The 16,928-nt window shown below is 43.7% G+C and overlaps 1 protein-coding gene and 1 pseudogene across 1 annotated transcript; both read right to left on the reverse strand.

Annotated features, from left to right (window-relative positions):
- Window positions 1-3,373: 3,373 nt before the first annotated feature.
- On the reverse strand, window positions 3,374-4,914 carry LOC128582094 (protein S100-A12-like). The gene is made up of 3 exons (XM_053585643.1): window positions 4,779-4,914; window positions 4,094-4,251; window positions 3,374-3,620 (listed from the first exon to the last, which is right to left on the reverse strand). The coding sequence occupies exons 2-3, from the start codon at window positions 4,229-4,231 to the stop codon at window positions 3,480-3,482; spliced, it is 279 nt and encodes a 92-aa protein (XP_053441618.1). The 5' UTR covers window positions 4,232-4,251; window positions 4,779-4,914; the 3' UTR covers window positions 3,374-3,479.
- A 7,264-nt stretch (window positions 4,915-12,178) lies between these two features.
- On the reverse strand, window positions 12,179-12,439 carry LOC128582168 (small nuclear ribonucleoprotein E-like; annotated as a pseudogene).
- Window positions 12,440-16,928: the final 4,489 nt, after the last annotated feature.

Raw genomic sequence — 16,928 nt, forward strand, 5'->3', positions numbered from 1 at the left:
CCCATCCCCCCTCTCTTCGCCACCCCACACCTGCCTTCCTCCACCAACGGGTTGAAAGGAAAGATGGTGAACCCAACTTCCCCACCTCATACTAGATCTGGCCACACTTTTGGACTTCCACTTGCAGATACCACAACTTCTGTACCCCCTCCACTAAGTTGCAGGATCAGAAGATGTCATCAGGGTTTATGTCCCTTTTTCTCTCTCATACCTGTGCCACTTAAGTGAGAAACTGGGTTCATTCTCCACAGATCCCACAAAATACTCTCAAGAATTCAGATATCTAACCCAATCATATGATCTGACCTGGCACGATTTATATGTCATCCTGACCACCTAAACTTGAGAGGAAAGGGAGCAGGTGTGGACCCAGGTCCAGATTCAGGCTGAAGATGTACAGAGAACGAACCAAACCCTGCCAGAGGGGGCTAGGGCCATCAGCCGGAAAGACCCCAATTGGGATTACCAAATTCCAATTACCACTCTTGGAGTGCACTTCCATAACCACATGGTCCAATGTCACTCAGAGTGACTTAAAAAATTAGCCCTTAAGGCGGTCAATTATGAAAATGAAAAGAAATAACTCAGAAACCGGACGAAAATCCTGCCTAGTTTTTAGCCTATCTTAACCAAGCCCTCCATCACTATACTGCCCTATTACCAGAGAACACCAAGGGCAGTGTCTTTAACAACATGAAATTTATCCCCCAGTCTGCACTCGATATCCAGAAAATCTCCAAAAATACCTCCGGAGTCGTCAGAGCCTCCAAGGAGATCTTGTCAACATGGCCTTCAGTGTCTTCAATAACCAAGAAGAGGCCTTTAAGTGGCAGCACCTTTCAGAGCTCTAGGTATTTGCTTCTGCTATTAGACAACCCCCAAGCTACTTCTTGAAACTCCTCTGAACAATCAGGAAAAAGAGAACTGCCCACAGTGTCAGGGATTGCACAAATCTAAACCATTCCCAAGCCACGTCCAGCCCACAGAGGACCTCACTGGAGTCTGACTGCCCAAGTTCTTCTGAGGGTCTGGTTCCCAGTCACTCCCAAGACCTGGCTGAATTCTTCAACCTCTTGGGCTTGGCCAATGAAGATTGACAGTTCCCGATGTGCAGGAGGCCCCTTGGACAATCACCAAGACTGAGCTCTGGGTAAATCTAATAGTGTAAGGTAGGGCAATCTCTTTTCTCATTGATACTGGGGCCACTTACTCCACCCTATCCTCCTACAAAGGTCCTTTATAACAAACAGACCAGGTGGTTGGTATTGATAGCAATTTGCTATGCCCTCACGCTACCCCGCCCTTGTGGTGCTCACTTTCTGAAGAACCTTTTTTGCATTCATTCCTTATCATTCCTTCCTGCAGCATTCCACTAGGTACGGATAGCCTCACAAAATTACAAGGAACCCTGATGATTCCTGCCAGCTCCCACTTCTCACTACCCATCTTAGTCCTCTCTAATCCCTCCCCTACAACCCTTCCATTCTCTCAATCTGACCTCCCTATAGACCCCATCATGTGGGATATCACTCTTCCTCCTATAGCCTCCCATCCTTCACCCATTCTCATTGCCCACCAACCCCAGCATTCATATCCTTCCCTAAACAATACCCAGCCCCAATGGTGGCCCTCAGGGGTGTTAAACCACTCATGCTCATACTCCTGGTGGCAGGTATTCTTAAACCTACTAACTCCCCCTACAATACTCCCATTCTTCCTGTAAAAAACACAATGGTTCGTATCAGTTAATGCAAGACTAACAGGCCATCAATGAAATTGTTCCGCCTATTCACCCAGTAGTCCCTGCTCCTTATAGCCTCCTATATACCATTCCTTCCAATATCCTACACCATCTTCCCCGGGCCACTCTCCTACCCTCTGCATGTCCTGTGCTTCCTTCTGCCAAAACTCAGATAACAGGGTGTGGAGATTTCTGCTTAATCAGGTCTCCCCCACCAAAGTTGAGCATCTTAAGACAAGGATGTGGCTCTCATCTCCAGGGTGGCCAGCATTGCTCCCTGTGTCTTAGAGAAAAAACTCGGACCAATCTTTGATTTTTCAATTTCCACCTTCAAAATGTGCCAAGGATCTCAACACCCCTTACCACCACCAGCTACCCAGCCCCTAGTCATCTCTCAAATGATCTAGGGCTGTGGGGCCAAGCTTGGCTGCCATTAACTATAAGTGAGCCTTGAGCACTTGAAATGTGGCCACTAGAGGGTAAAGTACACATTTGATTTCAAAAGCTTAAAGCAAAAGAAAAGAACGTAAACTATCTCAACCCTAATTTTTATATTGTTGACATGGTAACAGTTTTGGTCTAAAGGGTTAATAAAATACACTGTTAAAATTAATTTCTACTTCGTGTTCACATTTTTGAATGACACATATGGCCCATATCACGTCTGTGCTGAACAGCACTGTCCTGGGGATCTCTCCTGAGCTGGTCTCCAAGCTTCCACTCTTGATGAACCTGCAGTCTGTTCTCCACAAACCTGCCACAGTGATCCTTCAGGGTATAAATGGAGTCATCCTGTCCTGCTCATCAAACTCCCCCATGTCACTGTTGCACCTTCGGGATAAAGTCCAAAGTCCTCCCTACGGTCTGTAAGCCCCTTACCTGCTTCCTGTTACCTGTAGGCCCAACTCCTCCCCTCCACCCCATCTCAGGTACTGTGCCAGAGGGACATGGCTTCTGTGCAGTTTGGGGCAGGTCGGGAATGTGCCCATGTCAGAGCCATGGTTGCTCTGTGATGGGAACTCTGGTTCTTTAGATATCTGCAAGCCACTCTCCTTCATTTCTTTCAGATTTCTGCTCAAATGTATGCCCTGAACATCCCATCTAAACAATGTTCCCCTTCTTTCCCTTTTAGTCCAACTCTACTTCTTGACTTCTGTTTTCTGCATATCATTTATCTCACCTATCAGCATATCATGATATATATCACTGTGTTGCCCAAGCTGGAGCTCAGCAGCTATTCACAGGTGCAAACACAGTGCAGAGCAGACTCGAACTCCTAATGTCAAGTGATCCTCCCACCTCAGTCTCCTCAATATCTGGGACTATAGGTTTTCACCACTCCCTCCTGCCACATGATATTTTTATTTGTTTGTTTATTCTTCTATGTCCTATTCCCTCCCCAACAGTAAATGAGCTCTGATAGAACAAGGACTTGGAATGTTTGTATCTGGTACTCAGGGAACATTTGTTGAGTGAAGGCATGAATGAATAAATAGTGGGCATTCAATAAATATTGGGTGAACAAATGGAGTGGGGTTGGGGTACAAATGGTATAAATGAGGCTGGCAGATAGCAGGGGAGGTGTGATGGAGTTGGGGGTCACCACACGAAAAGAGGACATGACACCATGAAAGCTTTTCCTGAGCCTGTTTTATTGACTCCCTCCCCTCAGGCAAGTCATTAGGCTTGGGGGAGGGAATTAAAGGCACTGCTGGGAGAAAGGCAGGCAGAGAGTTTCCTAAGGTTTGTGGATCTCTTCGTGGGTAAGCCGCAGCAGAATGGCCACCAGGGTCATAAATTCAACGAAGTCCACCACCTGGTCTCTATTGGCATCCAGACCTTCAAATATCTTGTCAATACCACCTCTGTCTCTGGCATTCTAAAAGAAAGAAATGGCAGAGACTGTGAGCTCAGAGCCTCCAACAAGAATCTTTCTCAAGCCCCTCATCCATCAGAGCTGAGCTTGACGGCAGGGACAGAATATTAACTCACTAGCCAACACTGTTGGATAATCCTGCGTGACAATGCAGAGATGCACTTGTCATGAATCATCCTGGAAGCAGCAAGGGCTGACCTGGAAGGTACCCTGCAGCTCACCTAGCCTAGCCTCCCACCCTGCACCTGTCTCCAGTCTACATGTGAGGAAGCAGGCTCTGGACAGAGGGCATGAATAGAGCCTTGAGTAACAGAGCGAGTTACTGAAAGAGGGGGGCACAGGACTTCCCGAACAGCAGGGGCAGAGCATCCTCAGAGCTCAGTCAGGCTGCCCCCACCCCAGCGTTGTCCCAGCATCCTGCTTCAGGCCCTGCTACTCCCCTCAGTGCAGCTCTGGGCATGGGGGGCATCCTCTACCTGGGTGATGTTTGCAAGTTCCTTCGTCAGCAGCTGCTTCATCTCACCCTTGGTGAGGGTGTCGTAGTGCCCCTTCAGGACTGAGTACTGGTGGAAAATGTTGACGATCCCTTCTAGGTGCTCTTCAAGCTTAGACATTGTCCCAGCCTCACGTCAGCCTTCAAAAAGACAAGGAAGGCTGGCAGCAGTTCTTCATAGCCCCCACCAACCTCCTCTCTCTGGCCTTTCCACATCACCGGCCTAGAGAAAGCACAACATCTTCTAAATCTGTGTGGTGGCCTCTGCTGTGTTTGATATATGGTGCATTTTTAATTTGTGGATAGGAGGAGGAAGAAAAAAACATCCCATACCACCCGAAGTCTGAAAGAGTACTCCTCATTTGCCCACACCACCTCATCCACCCTTACCTGGGAGGGTTCTATGGTGGGCCAAGCTAAATGTTCTCCTCAGACAACAGTACTTTAGCCACACGTCCCTTACCAGTGGTCCCCACCTCACTTCTGCTTAGCCATCCCCAAGTCCTAGGGCTGCATCTACCAAGCACAGCAAGGACTGGTCTACTTGGGTCCAAATGCAATGTCAGACCTGAGGTGCTCAGGCAGGGGAGGACTGTGGCTGCCAAGGAGACCACTTGCAAACACCACCCTGTAGACCACTAAGGTCCAGCCAAGGAAAGGGCACTTACCTCTCAGCGCAGAGGAAAGTGGAGCTACAGCAAGGAGCTGGTGCCAGTGAAGTGGACAAAACCAAGGAGGGTTTATAAGCCAGTCCAGGCTCCACACTTGATCCTGGGTTAAGACATCTCTCTGATTCATCGTGAGGGAATTGCTAGACAGTGAATGGTCTGTTGCTCAAGAGAAGCTTCAAACCTGTGGCCTTGACTGGAATAGGAGCAGTAGGAGTTGCACCCACCCCTGGTCTCACTTTCCTGATCTCCTGAAAACAAAAGCCCCTGCCCGACTCACACATTTTTCTGTTCAACCTGAAGCAAAAGCCCCAGACATGCCACACACACATGCACGCACATGCACATACATGTACACGTGTGCGCTCGTGTGTAAACACGCCCACTTGCATACACGTACACACTGAGACACATGTATACACACACACACACACACACTCAAGTGGCCTGCACATTTCTCAGCCCTGATCCAGGGTCCTGACTTCAGGTTTAGCTGGTGAAACTCCAGGTTTAGCTTCACCCTCTGCTCCCTAATAAAGGGCTGAGAGTTCACATCTCACTGCCTGGGTGGCACCTGCCTAGAAATGGCAAGAGGAGGAGGCATTCGCTGAATGTCTGTTTGGGCAGAAGTGATAAGGATAGATAATAAAGAGAATCGAAATGAAGACATATTGTAAAACAGGATAAAAGAAATCAGTTAAAACCTATAGAAATCTGAATAAAATTTGGAATGTAGTTCATAACAATATATAAATAGCATTTAACAATGTGTGGAAAACATGGCCTGCTACAAAGAAAAGAAATAATTTTCACAACTGTACCACAGTAATGTAAAGTGTTGATAATAGAGGGAATTGTGTACAGGTATATGAGAACTGTCCACACTATCTTCTCAATTTTTCTGTACATCTAAAACTGTTCTAAAAGTAAAGTCAGCATTTTTTAAGGAAATACATGTTGGGAACTCTCAACATGGCAGACGTTGCTTTTTCACAGCCCTTCCCTGAATTCTGAAGGCAGCTCTGTGGCTTCAATGCTAACAGTGTGACCATTTTTTCAGATGAAGAAAATGAGGTAGAGGGGTTAAGTAATTTTTTATTAAGACATTAAACCTATATATACTTAGGGCACACGTGATACTTTGATACATCCATGTAATGTGCAATGATCAAATCAGGGTAACTAGAGTATTCATCACCTCAAACATCTATCATTTCTTTGTGTTGGGAATATTTCAAACTTTCTCTCTTTGCTATTTTGAAATATTTACTAAATTAGTGTTAACTGTAGTCACCTTACTCTGCTCTTGAACACTAGAACTTAATCCTTCTATGTAACTGTATTTTTGTGCCCATTAACCAACCTCTGTTTATTGTTGCCTCCTTCTACCTCTTTCACCCTCTGGAAACTATCATCCTACTCTCTACCACCTTGAGACCATCTTTTTTAGCTCCCACATACCAGTGAGAGCGTGAACATGTGATGTTTGTCTTTCTGGCTTATTTCACTTAACATAGGGACCTCCAGCTCCCTCCATGCTGCTTCGAATAACACATTTCATTCTTTAGGAAGTCAAATTCTCCCTGTTTGCAGATGACATGATCTTACAGAAAATACTAAAAGCTCCACCAAGAAAATCTTAGAAGTGATGGACAAATCCAGTAAAGTTTTAGAATACAAAGGTAACATACAAAAACCAGTAGTGTTTCTATACACCAGCAACAAACGGGCAGAAAAACAAATTAAGAAAGCAATCCCTTTTACCATAGCTATAAGGGAAAAAAATCCTAAAAATAAATTTAATCAGGAGGTAAAGGAGCTCTACAAGAAAAATTATAAAACACTAAGGAGTAGTCACAGAAAAGGAAATGCATCCCATGTACATGGATGGGAAGAACTGATATTGTGAAAATTACCATGCTGTCAAAAGCAACCCTCAGATGCAGTGCAATCCCTATGAGAATACTAATGACACACTTCACAGAAATTGAAAGATCCACTCTAAAATTCACATGGAACCACTGAAGACCTCAAATAGTCAAAGCAATTCCAAGCAAAAGATGCAAAGCTGGAAGCATCTTATTACCTGACTTCAAAATATATTATAAACCTGTAGTAATCAAAACAACATGGTACTGGCATAAAAATAGACACATACACCAAGGGAACAGAATAGAAAACCCAGAAATAAATCCAGGTATTTATAGCCAGTTGATCTTTGGCAAAGGAGTGAAGAATATTCTTTGCAAAGGGATAGATGTTCGAATAAAGGATGCTGCGAAAACTGGATATCCATATGTAAGAAAATAAATTAGATCCCCACATCTTTCCCCATACAACTATCAACTCCAAATGGAACCCTGAAACAATGAAACTACTAGAAGAAAACATCAATGCCTTCCAGGCCTTGATCCGGGCAAAGATTTTTGGAGGGTAAGGTATCAAAAACACAGGCAACAAAAACAGAAAAATGGGATTACATCAATAAAAAACTATACAAAAAAGGAAACACTGATGGAGTGAAGAAACAACACACAAAATAGGAGAAAATACTTGCAAACCATCTGACAAAGGATTAACAAAATACATAGGAGTTAAAACAGCTCAGTAGCAAATAAACAAGTACTCCAGATTTAAACAGGCAAAGGATCTCAATAGGCATTTCTGAAAAGAAGACATACATGTGGCCAAAGAGCATATGAAAAAAATTCTCAACATCACTATCAGGGAAATACAAATCAAAACCATAGTGAGATCCCATCTCACCATAGTTAGAATGATTGTTATCAAAAAGACCAAAAACAAACAAACAAAAAAAAACCACCTCCCCCAAAAGAAAACAAAAAACAGATGCTATCAAGGATATGGAGAAAAGGAGAGGCACTACAACTGCTGGTGAGAATGTAAATTAGTGCAGCCACTATGGAAGCCAATAGAGAGTTCTTCAAACCTCTGGGTATATATCCAAAAGAAAAGAAAGCATATCAAAGAGACAGCTGCACACCATGTTTATTGCAGCACTGTTCACTGTAGTCAGGATATAGAATCAACCTCAGTAATCAGCAATGCATGGACGGATAAGTCAGAAGTGGCATATACACTCATGTATAGACACAAAATTCTGATATCTGCAGGGTAAGTAACTTTTCTAAGTGTCCAACTCAAATTTGTCTTCTAAACTTTTGCCATTTTTATGATTTTCTTTTCTTAACACGAGAATTTTTTTCTTATAAAAAATACCTGCTCACACTTTTGTAAAAACAAAATTTTTGATAAATGTAGATGATCTTATATCAAATCTTGATTTTTTTTTTCTAATAAAATCAATTCTTGATTAACCTTTTCCCTCTGATGGAAGCTCCTCTCACACCAGCAAGCTCAGCCTCTCAACCTGTGCCCACCCAACATGGCTGCCGGGGGAACGAGTCAATACACAGAAAATGTCAAGAACAGTTCCTGGTCATCCCTGGGGCTAGTCCTTCCCTCACCACTCAACAGGAACTCCCTCTGGACTGTGCAGATGGCTGATGCTCAGGGCAGCCGGGGCTGAGCGGGGGTGCGAGGGGAATGTCAAAGACTATGAAACCACCCTGTGTGATGGATGCAAATCACTGTTCCTGCACATTGTCAAGACCCATGGCATGTGCTTCACCAAGAGTGAGCTCTGATGCAGACCACAGGGTTTATTGATAATAATTGTCAATATTGGTTCATAAAGCATAACAAATGTGCCACATTAACACAGGATGTTAATAATAAGGGAACTGGGAAGGAAGGAATATCTGAGAATTCTGTACTTTTTGCTCAGTTTTTTCATAAACCTAAAAGTACACCCCCAACATAGTCTGTTAATTAAAAAGAAAAAATTACTGATGCATCTGAAGTCAGAAAGTACCAAAATAAGCACAACAAAAAGCAGATTTTTTCAAATAAATTTTGAGTTGAGTTGATACAAATTCAGTTTACTACTCCCTCTGTAAAATTCATGTTCTGGGACAATAGTGGGGAAGAGAACATTTGAAAATTTTTAACTACAGGGAACTCTGCATACCAATAGATGTCTTGGAATGGGTTCTTCATGAGCAGGAGAGAAGACTTCATGTGTGTAGAATGATTTGGCAATGCACAGAGAACATCTTGCAAATAAAGGTACATTTAGCTACAATCTCCCTGTTTCCCTATGTATGGCAACTTTAGGGACACTTTATAAGTAAAAACACACTAATTCCAACTCTTTAAAACTCAACTAGAAATAAATATGTACTACAAAATGCAAAATTTCAACTGAAAGCGATAATGTAAACATCCTGAAAAAAAGCCTATTAAGATAAACTTAAAATTTCATAATACAAATAAATCTTGGTTTAAATTGGTAAATCTGGGTTAAGGCACATGGGAGTTTCTAGAACTATCCTTGCAACTTTTCTGTAAGTTTGTATTTCTATCAAACTATTTACAACAAACTGAAATTGCAACAAAATTCATAAAGTTGCCCACCAAAAAAGTATTCATGGTACTCAAAACAACTCTCTTAGTCACATCCAAGTGGGGAGGAGCTCACCGGCATATGCTGGGAAGAGTGACCAGACGGGGGAGGGTGGCAGCCCTCCATGCAGGACTATACCCTCCGGGTTAGCCCAGAACCTGGCTTTGGGGACAGACTTAGTTAATGTGAGTGTCCTTCCCTCACTGAGACACCGTCACTTAAGCAGCAGTGAGGAAATGAGGTCCAAGGTGTTTGAGGAGAGAGAAAAAGAGTGTGAAGTCACTTTAGAGTTTAGAGGATTCCAGCCTGGAGATATAGAAAGAGCTCGTTGCTGAAGCCTCTGCTCGCTCTAGCCTCCAAGCCGTCAGGACACAGGGGGCCCAGGTTCCTTCACTAGCAAACATTTACTGGCCCTTTGTTATCTGCTAAGTGTGGGCAGGTGAAGGGAGGCAGCCTCTGCCTTCCCTGAGCATCCAGTCTGGGAGGGGACTTGCTCCTGGTAAGGAGGGTGTGGAGACGGCAGTGCTGGGGAGGCAGTGGAGTTGTTTGTTCCCATCTCTTCAGTTTCAGCAAATAGAGTGCCAACTGCTGGATCTTCTATGTCCTGGAGGGAACCAGGCCAAGGGGGCAGAAAGGCAGACCTCTTCCTAACTTGTTTTGGGATGAAAACCTCATCACTGGAACAGAGAATTGATTTTCAAGAGAGATCCCAGGGTTTTTCGGAAGGGAGAGTTCCTCATTGCTGTGTCGTTCCCTCTCTTTGTCCCCAGCATGTTTCCTGAACTGGGAAGACGTGAAGAGCTGAGAAGGTAGGCTGGGGGGTAAATGCACATGTGAAACTGGCCCACCATGCCCCTTGTCCCTCTACCGGTCTTGTGAGCCCAGTGAGACAATGTACAGACTTAAGAAAAGCTACTTTGCTGCTCACAGAGAGGCAACAGGGGACAGAAGATGGTTGGCATTCGTGGCAGGCTGGTCCCTCCAGGTTCAGGAAAGCTGCACAAGGAGGAGAGTCTCCTGGTACACACCTCCTGTCGTACTGAAGCTGAGACCCCAAAAAGCACCCTGCCCTTGGTTTTATGCCCCAGAACTCACTGGGACTGCTAGGCCAGCCAAGGCCATGGATGAACCTGTCCTTCAGTCTACCCTTCCAACCCAGATACCCACTTAACAGAGCTGGTTGACTTCACACACCTACAGACCTGCATGTGGCTGCAAAGGTATGTCCCTTAGATTCATGGGACAATTGACTGACACAAACTCCGAGCTGCACTGTAGAGTTGGCTTATCTTCCTGGCAGAATCTTAGGCAGCTGCAGTGTCAGACAGAGGTGGAAGCCCTGTCCATTTAGAGTCATTATGCACAAGCACTTGATAATCCAAAATTCCCCCAGAGCACAGCTCATCTCAGGATGCCAGTGTTCTTTAGTGTAGTATGCCCATGAAAGACACACAAGTCAGGAAAGCGTGTGTGAATTCTGTCAGGAAGCAGTCATTATAGTGTCTCCAGTCCAACAGTATGAGCCCAGGTCTGATTCAGACAGGAGTTAGGGGCAGGGTAAGGTCGCATGGTGGACATTCTTTCCTGCACCGCTGGTAAAGTGCAAAGTCTTTTATGTCTATGTTCTAGGTAACCTGCACTGACAGTTTCACTCTCAGTCAGTACCATTGGTAATTATTGTCACCCCCTCAGATTGGCAATGGGCCACAGGTGAACTATTCAGTTCTGGAAATTCCCAGAATACCCAGCTGGCAGATTCAGCAATGCTTCAGATCACATGAGAAGGTCAAAGCTCCTAAGACTGGAAGGAAGGCTTAGGGGAATGTTACTCTTACTTAGCTTGTGGGCAATGATCCTTTCCTGAAGGTTTGCTCACACCAGGAAGATACCTCCAGCACTGCAGGCCCTGAGGCATGTCTGGTGAGGTGGGGCAGAGGGAAGGGTCTGAGAGGGAAGTGCCCTGCATTTGGGGAGAGAGAGGCCAGGTAGACAGGCAGAAGAGGGGCTGGACAGTCCACACCCAGGTAGAAAACCACCTAGAAGAAAGTACGTTGGTCTAACTCAGTCTCTCACTGTCAGGCACTGAGGCATATAATCCTAGCTTTGCCACTTGCCGGGTCAGTAAAACTTGTCAAGCTTCTTAATCTCTCTGAGTCTCTTCATATGCAAAATGGAAATAGTAATCATATCTGTCATAGGGTTGTTATGAGAAACATATTAGATCAGTTATACAATGTCTAAAGCTCAACAGCAAAATCGTCAACAAACATAGTGAGACCAGAATTGGTTTAATTAATTTCTTTAATAAAAACAATCCCACGTAAAGAAAGATGGAGACTTTACCTCTTTCATGTATACATGGATGGAGCTGGAACATATTCTTCTTAGTAAAGTATCTCAAGAATGGAAGAAAAAGTATCCAATGTACTCAGCCCTACTATGAAACTAATTTGTGGCTTTCATATCAAAGCTGTAACCCAGTTATAACCTAAGAATATGGGGAAGAGGGAGAGGGAGGGGAGGGAGGGGGGAGGATAGATGGAGGGAGGGTGATTTGTGGGATTACACCTACAGTGCATCTTACAAGGGTACATGTGAAACTTAGTAAATGTAGAATATAAATGTCTTAACACAATAACTAAGAAAATGCCAGGAAGGCTATGTTAACCAGTGTGATGGAAATATGTCAAACGGTCTATAAAACCAGTGTATGGTGCCCCATGATTGCATTAATGTACACAGCTATGATTTAATAATAATAATAATAAAATCCCATGGCATTTATTATCACTTTGAAATAGCATAAGAGTAATCATAACCATGTGAACAAATGTTTTAGAAAGATACTCCCAACAAAGTAGGCCCCCAAATCCTGTATTGCCTTCTCAACAATTTCTTACTTCATTGATCATTTCTAGTTGGAGAAACTTTGTAGCAGAACAATATTATCTCCTTTTAGTATGATCTGACCCAGTTGTCTTCTTGACTTTGTTTTAGAATGAAGCTCTTTAGCATCATCTAATACAAGGTTCATATACTCATCAAAACCAATGATACAGCCTTCTGTCCACATATCCACTTGCTCACAGAGCCACCCCGGAATCCAATTCTATTTTTTAAGTATTTGAAGATGAGGTTGACAGGCCACTTTCTGGCCCTGGCCACAATACACCATCAGGGAATCTCACAAAGACCACGCTGACCCCCACGCTACCCTGCATGCTACCTTAGAAAGCAACTTTGTTTTAATTCATAAATGGACTGATCAGCAAGGAAATGTGTTAAAGAAACTGATTTGAAGAATATTTGAGAGTATATAAAAACAGCCAGGGGGAGGAGGGGCAAGATGGCTGACTGGAGCCAGCCTTCAACAGAAGCTCCCATCCAGAGGAAAGGACTATGACCAAGAAGTACCCAACAATACTGAACACTGGGAGCCGAGCTGAGAGAGAAGAGTGATAATTGCACGTCACCTCTGCTGAGGCAAGCTGCGACTCCAAGAAAGCAAATTTCAGGTACAAAACTCATCCCAAAGGAAAAGTATCTATCCCCTGCTCCCAGAGAGTTGTTTTTTTTTTGTTTGTTTGTTTTTCTATTTGGCTCGCTGTAGGTTTTCTACAGGCAAACAGTGAACTGAAGACCTCTTGTCTCACCCCATGGGAGAGAGTTGCAGAAAGTGGGGACTACTTATCCAGAGGGACCTTGCTGTGACACTGAGCGCTCTCTTGCCAGGTATGAAAGTTGAACTAACGTTTTCCCTGCCACTTTGAACTTCCAGTCCACCCTCCCCTCCTCACCTGATGGTCCAGAAGCCTAACCCCTGCAGAGACCAGAATATTTGCAGTCTATTGCCTGATCCAGGCACTGCAAGCCTGTGGTAGAAAAGCTACACTGTTTAACAGTGAGCCCAGCAGTAATGCAGACAAAGCAGGGAGGCTGTCGAGCTTGGCTCTGTGAAAGTGCAAACCAGTTGTGGAAGGAGGCTTGGAGCCATGTGCCTGTCTTGCCAGAACCAAGTGCACAGTGCCCTACCCTGCCAGAGCTACGCATCCCACCCAGCCAGAGCTGCCCTTCCAGAGCTGTGAGCCCTGCACCCTGCCCTGCCAGAGCCAGGCACCCACTGCACCCCACCTAGCAAAAGCCACCCTGCTAGAACTGCTTGTTTTGCCCTGCCAGAGCTGCTGGGCATCCACCCTTCCAGAACTGCACACAGCATGCCCTGCCCTGCTGCTGGAGCCATGTGCCCCCACACTCCCGGAGCTGCTGCTACAGCCACTTTCCTCACTGTGGGAGCTGCCGAGCTGTGCAGGGACCCATCCCATGAAGATCCAGCAATGGTAGAGCAATCCCACCAGGGTCTAATCTTGGAGAGACACCTCCCCAACTCTGAGGATTGCCAGAGGAAGCCAGACCTCACCCTATACAGATACCAGTGCTGCAGAGTGGCTGGGGCAAAGGCACAGTGGCTGAAGAACAAAATAATTTGCTGACTTGTTTTCGTCAGGTTTGGACTGAGCTCAGGTGGAACACTCTCCAGTTGCCATTGAGTAGCCGAGGCAGGCAGGCCTCACCTCCCTTAGCTGGCAGGTGACAGAGGGTGGTGGCCGGGCCAAGGGGGCATTGACTTTCCTTTGACTTTGGAAGATGCAAAACCCTGGCACATCTGCTCATTGGAGGGAGCAGGACCACAGCCCCTGGGGTTACGAGTGACTGGGTGTGAAAGAGGAGTGAGGTGGGGAAAGAGATACCAGCCCCCTGGTCTAACTCCGCTACTGGGTGGGCCTTTCTGACTCCACAGAGCACCGGAGTGAGCCACATTTGAGCAGCCCGTAGTCCTCTGCTATCTAATTACTAGAGACCTTTTGAATTCTCCCACTTGAGAGTTGGTACTGACTGGGTCAATTGGTTTGGAAATCCTAACCTGGGCCAATCACCCAAGGACCCTCTCGGGTGGTACCCCGGTTGTGTGGCAATGAGAAGGGTTGATATTCCTCTCCCAGTTGTTGTCCATGGGGGTGGGGTGTCTTAGTTGCTTGTATTTCTCTGCAGCTGAGATTTCAACCCAGAGTCACCGATCCACTAAGATCAGAAAAAGACCAGCTGAATACAAGACAGAGCCTCCTACCCCCACCAAACAAAGTAGGTCCTCAGAGCCTCAGACTGTTATACTGTACAAGTCCTTTGCAAAGCTATAGGTGAAAAACTACAGTCACCAGTCCCAGATCCTTTGCAAAAAACTGGTTAACCACAATTGTAGGATCCCCCAATCCAATTTCAACTTACCTGGCCATCTAGCCAAACAGTGAAAAATAATCATGGGGCAGAATCAGCAGAAAAACTCTGCAATATCAGCAGAAAAACTCTGACTAATCAGAGTAGATCAACTCCCCCAAGAAATGATAAAACAGACACACCAGTTGATCCCATTCATAAACAAATGGCTGAGATGTCAGAAATCGAGTTCAGAATTTGGATGGCAAATAAGATCAACAGAATGGAGGTAAAGATGTAATTAGAATTTCAAGAAGTAATTCAAAAGTTGTCTCAAGAATTCAACAAATTCAAAGACAAAATCACCAAAGATTTAGACACATTGAGGCAAGAACTTGCATCCCTCAGAGATCTGAAAAATACAGTAGAATCCTTCAGTAACAGAGCAGAGTAGGCAGAAGAAAGGGTCTCTGACATTGAAGACAAAGCTTTTGAATCCTCCAAAATGCTCAAAGAGGAAGAGAAGTGAAAAGCAAAAATGGATCATTCTCTCAGAGAGCTCTGGGATAATTCAAAGAAAACTAATATTTGCATTACAGGAATTCCTGAAGATGATCAGGTTGCTTCAAAAGGCACAGATGCTCTACTGCAAGAAATAATTGACCAAAACTTCCCAAACATGGTAAGCGATTCTGAAATTCAGATAGCAGACAGTTTCAGAACCCCAGCATGACTCAACACAAATAAAACATCTCCTATACACATTATAATTAACTTCGCCAAAGTTAATATGAAGGAAAACATTCTGCAAGCAGCCAGACATAAGAAAACCATAACCCACAAGGGGAAGAATATTAGAATGACTGCAGATCTCTCTGATGAAACCTTTCAAGCTAAAAGAGGATGGTTATCAACCTTTAATCTTCTAAAACAGAATAACTTTCAACCTAGGATCCTGTATCCAGCGAAACTGAGTTTCATTTATGATAGAGAAATTAAATACTTTAATGAAATTCACATGTTGAAGAAATTTGCCATAACTAAACCAGCTCTCCAGGATATTCTCAGACCTATCCTCCATAAGGACCAGCACAATCCTCTACCACCAAAGTAAACTCACTCAGAAACTTTTGATCAAACTCCAACTTCCACAGTGGCAAAGGGATTAAAAATGTCCACTGGACTTTTGAAAAACTCGATACCCAAAAGTCTACCAGGCTTATCAATATTCTCTGTTAATGTGAATGGCTTAAATTGTCCTCTGAAGAGGCACAGGTTGGCTGGCTTGATACAAAAACTCAGGCCAGATATCTGCTGTATTCAAGAATATTTTCTTACCTTAAAATATAAATATAGACTAAGGGTGAAGGGATGGTCATCTATAATTCAGGCAAATGGCAATCAGAAAAAAGCAGGTATTGTAATTTTATTCACAGATACAATAGGCTTTAAATCAACAAAAGTAAGAAAAAATAAGGATGGTCACTTCATATTTGTTAAGGGCAACACTAAGCATGATGAGATTTCAATTATTAACATTTATGCACCCAACCAGAATGCCCCTCAACATATAAGAGAGACTCTAAGGGACATGAGCAACTTGATTTCCTCCAGCTCCATAATAGTTAGAGATTTTAACACCCCTTTGGCAGTGTTGGATAGATCATCCAATAAGAAACTAAGCAAAGAAATTTTAGACTTAAACGTAACCATTCAACATTTAGATTTAACAGACGTCTATAGAACATTTCATCCCAACAAAACTGAAAACACACTCTTCTCATCAGCCCATGGAACATCCTCCAAAATTAATCACATCTTAGGTCACAAGTCTAACCTCAGGAAATTTAAAAGAATAGAAATAATTCCTTGTATTTTTTTGGACCATCATGGAATAACAGTTGAACTCAGTAACAAGAGGAATCTGCATACTCATACGAAATCATGGAAAATAAATAACGTCATGCTGAATGATAGCTGGGTCATAGATGAGATTAGGAAGGAAATTACTGAATTTTTGGACCAAAACAACAATGAAGACACGAATTACCAGAACCTCTGGGATACTGCAAAGGCAGTCTTAAGAGGAAATTTATAGTGTTGCAAGCCTACCTCAAAAGAACAGAAAGAGAGGAAGTTAACAACTTATCTTGAATAACTGGAAAAGGAAGAACATTTCAATTCCAAACTCACAGAAGAAAAGCAATAACTAAAATTAGATCAGAATTAAATGAAATTGAAAACAAAAGGATTATACAACAGATCAATAAACCAAAAGGTTGGTTTTTTCAAAAGACCATTAAAATAGATAAACCTTTGGCCAACCTAACCAGAAATAAAAGAGTAAAATTCCCAATTTCATCAATCAGAAATGATAAAGGCCAAATAATGGCAGACTGCTCAGAAATTCAAAAAATCCTTAATGAATATTATAAAAAACACTATTCTCAGAA

Source organism: Nycticebus coucang, chromosome 3 (assembly GCF_027406575.1).
Source record: "Nycticebus coucang isolate mNycCou1 chromosome 3, mNycCou1.pri, whole genome shotgun sequence".
In the NCBI taxonomy this organism is placed as follows: domain Eukaryota; kingdom Metazoa; phylum Chordata; class Mammalia; order Primates; family Lorisidae; genus Nycticebus; species Nycticebus coucang.

Coding starts and splice junctions, on each gene's coding strand:
- LOC128582094 (XM_053585643.1), bottom strand. CDS start 4,231: ATGTCTAAGCTTGAAGAGCACCTAGAAGGGATCGTCAACATTTTCCAC. Junction 3,621..4,093: donor AACTTGCAAACATCACCCAG/GTAGAGGATGCC, acceptor TCTTTCTTTTAG/AATGCCAGAGACAGAGGTGG.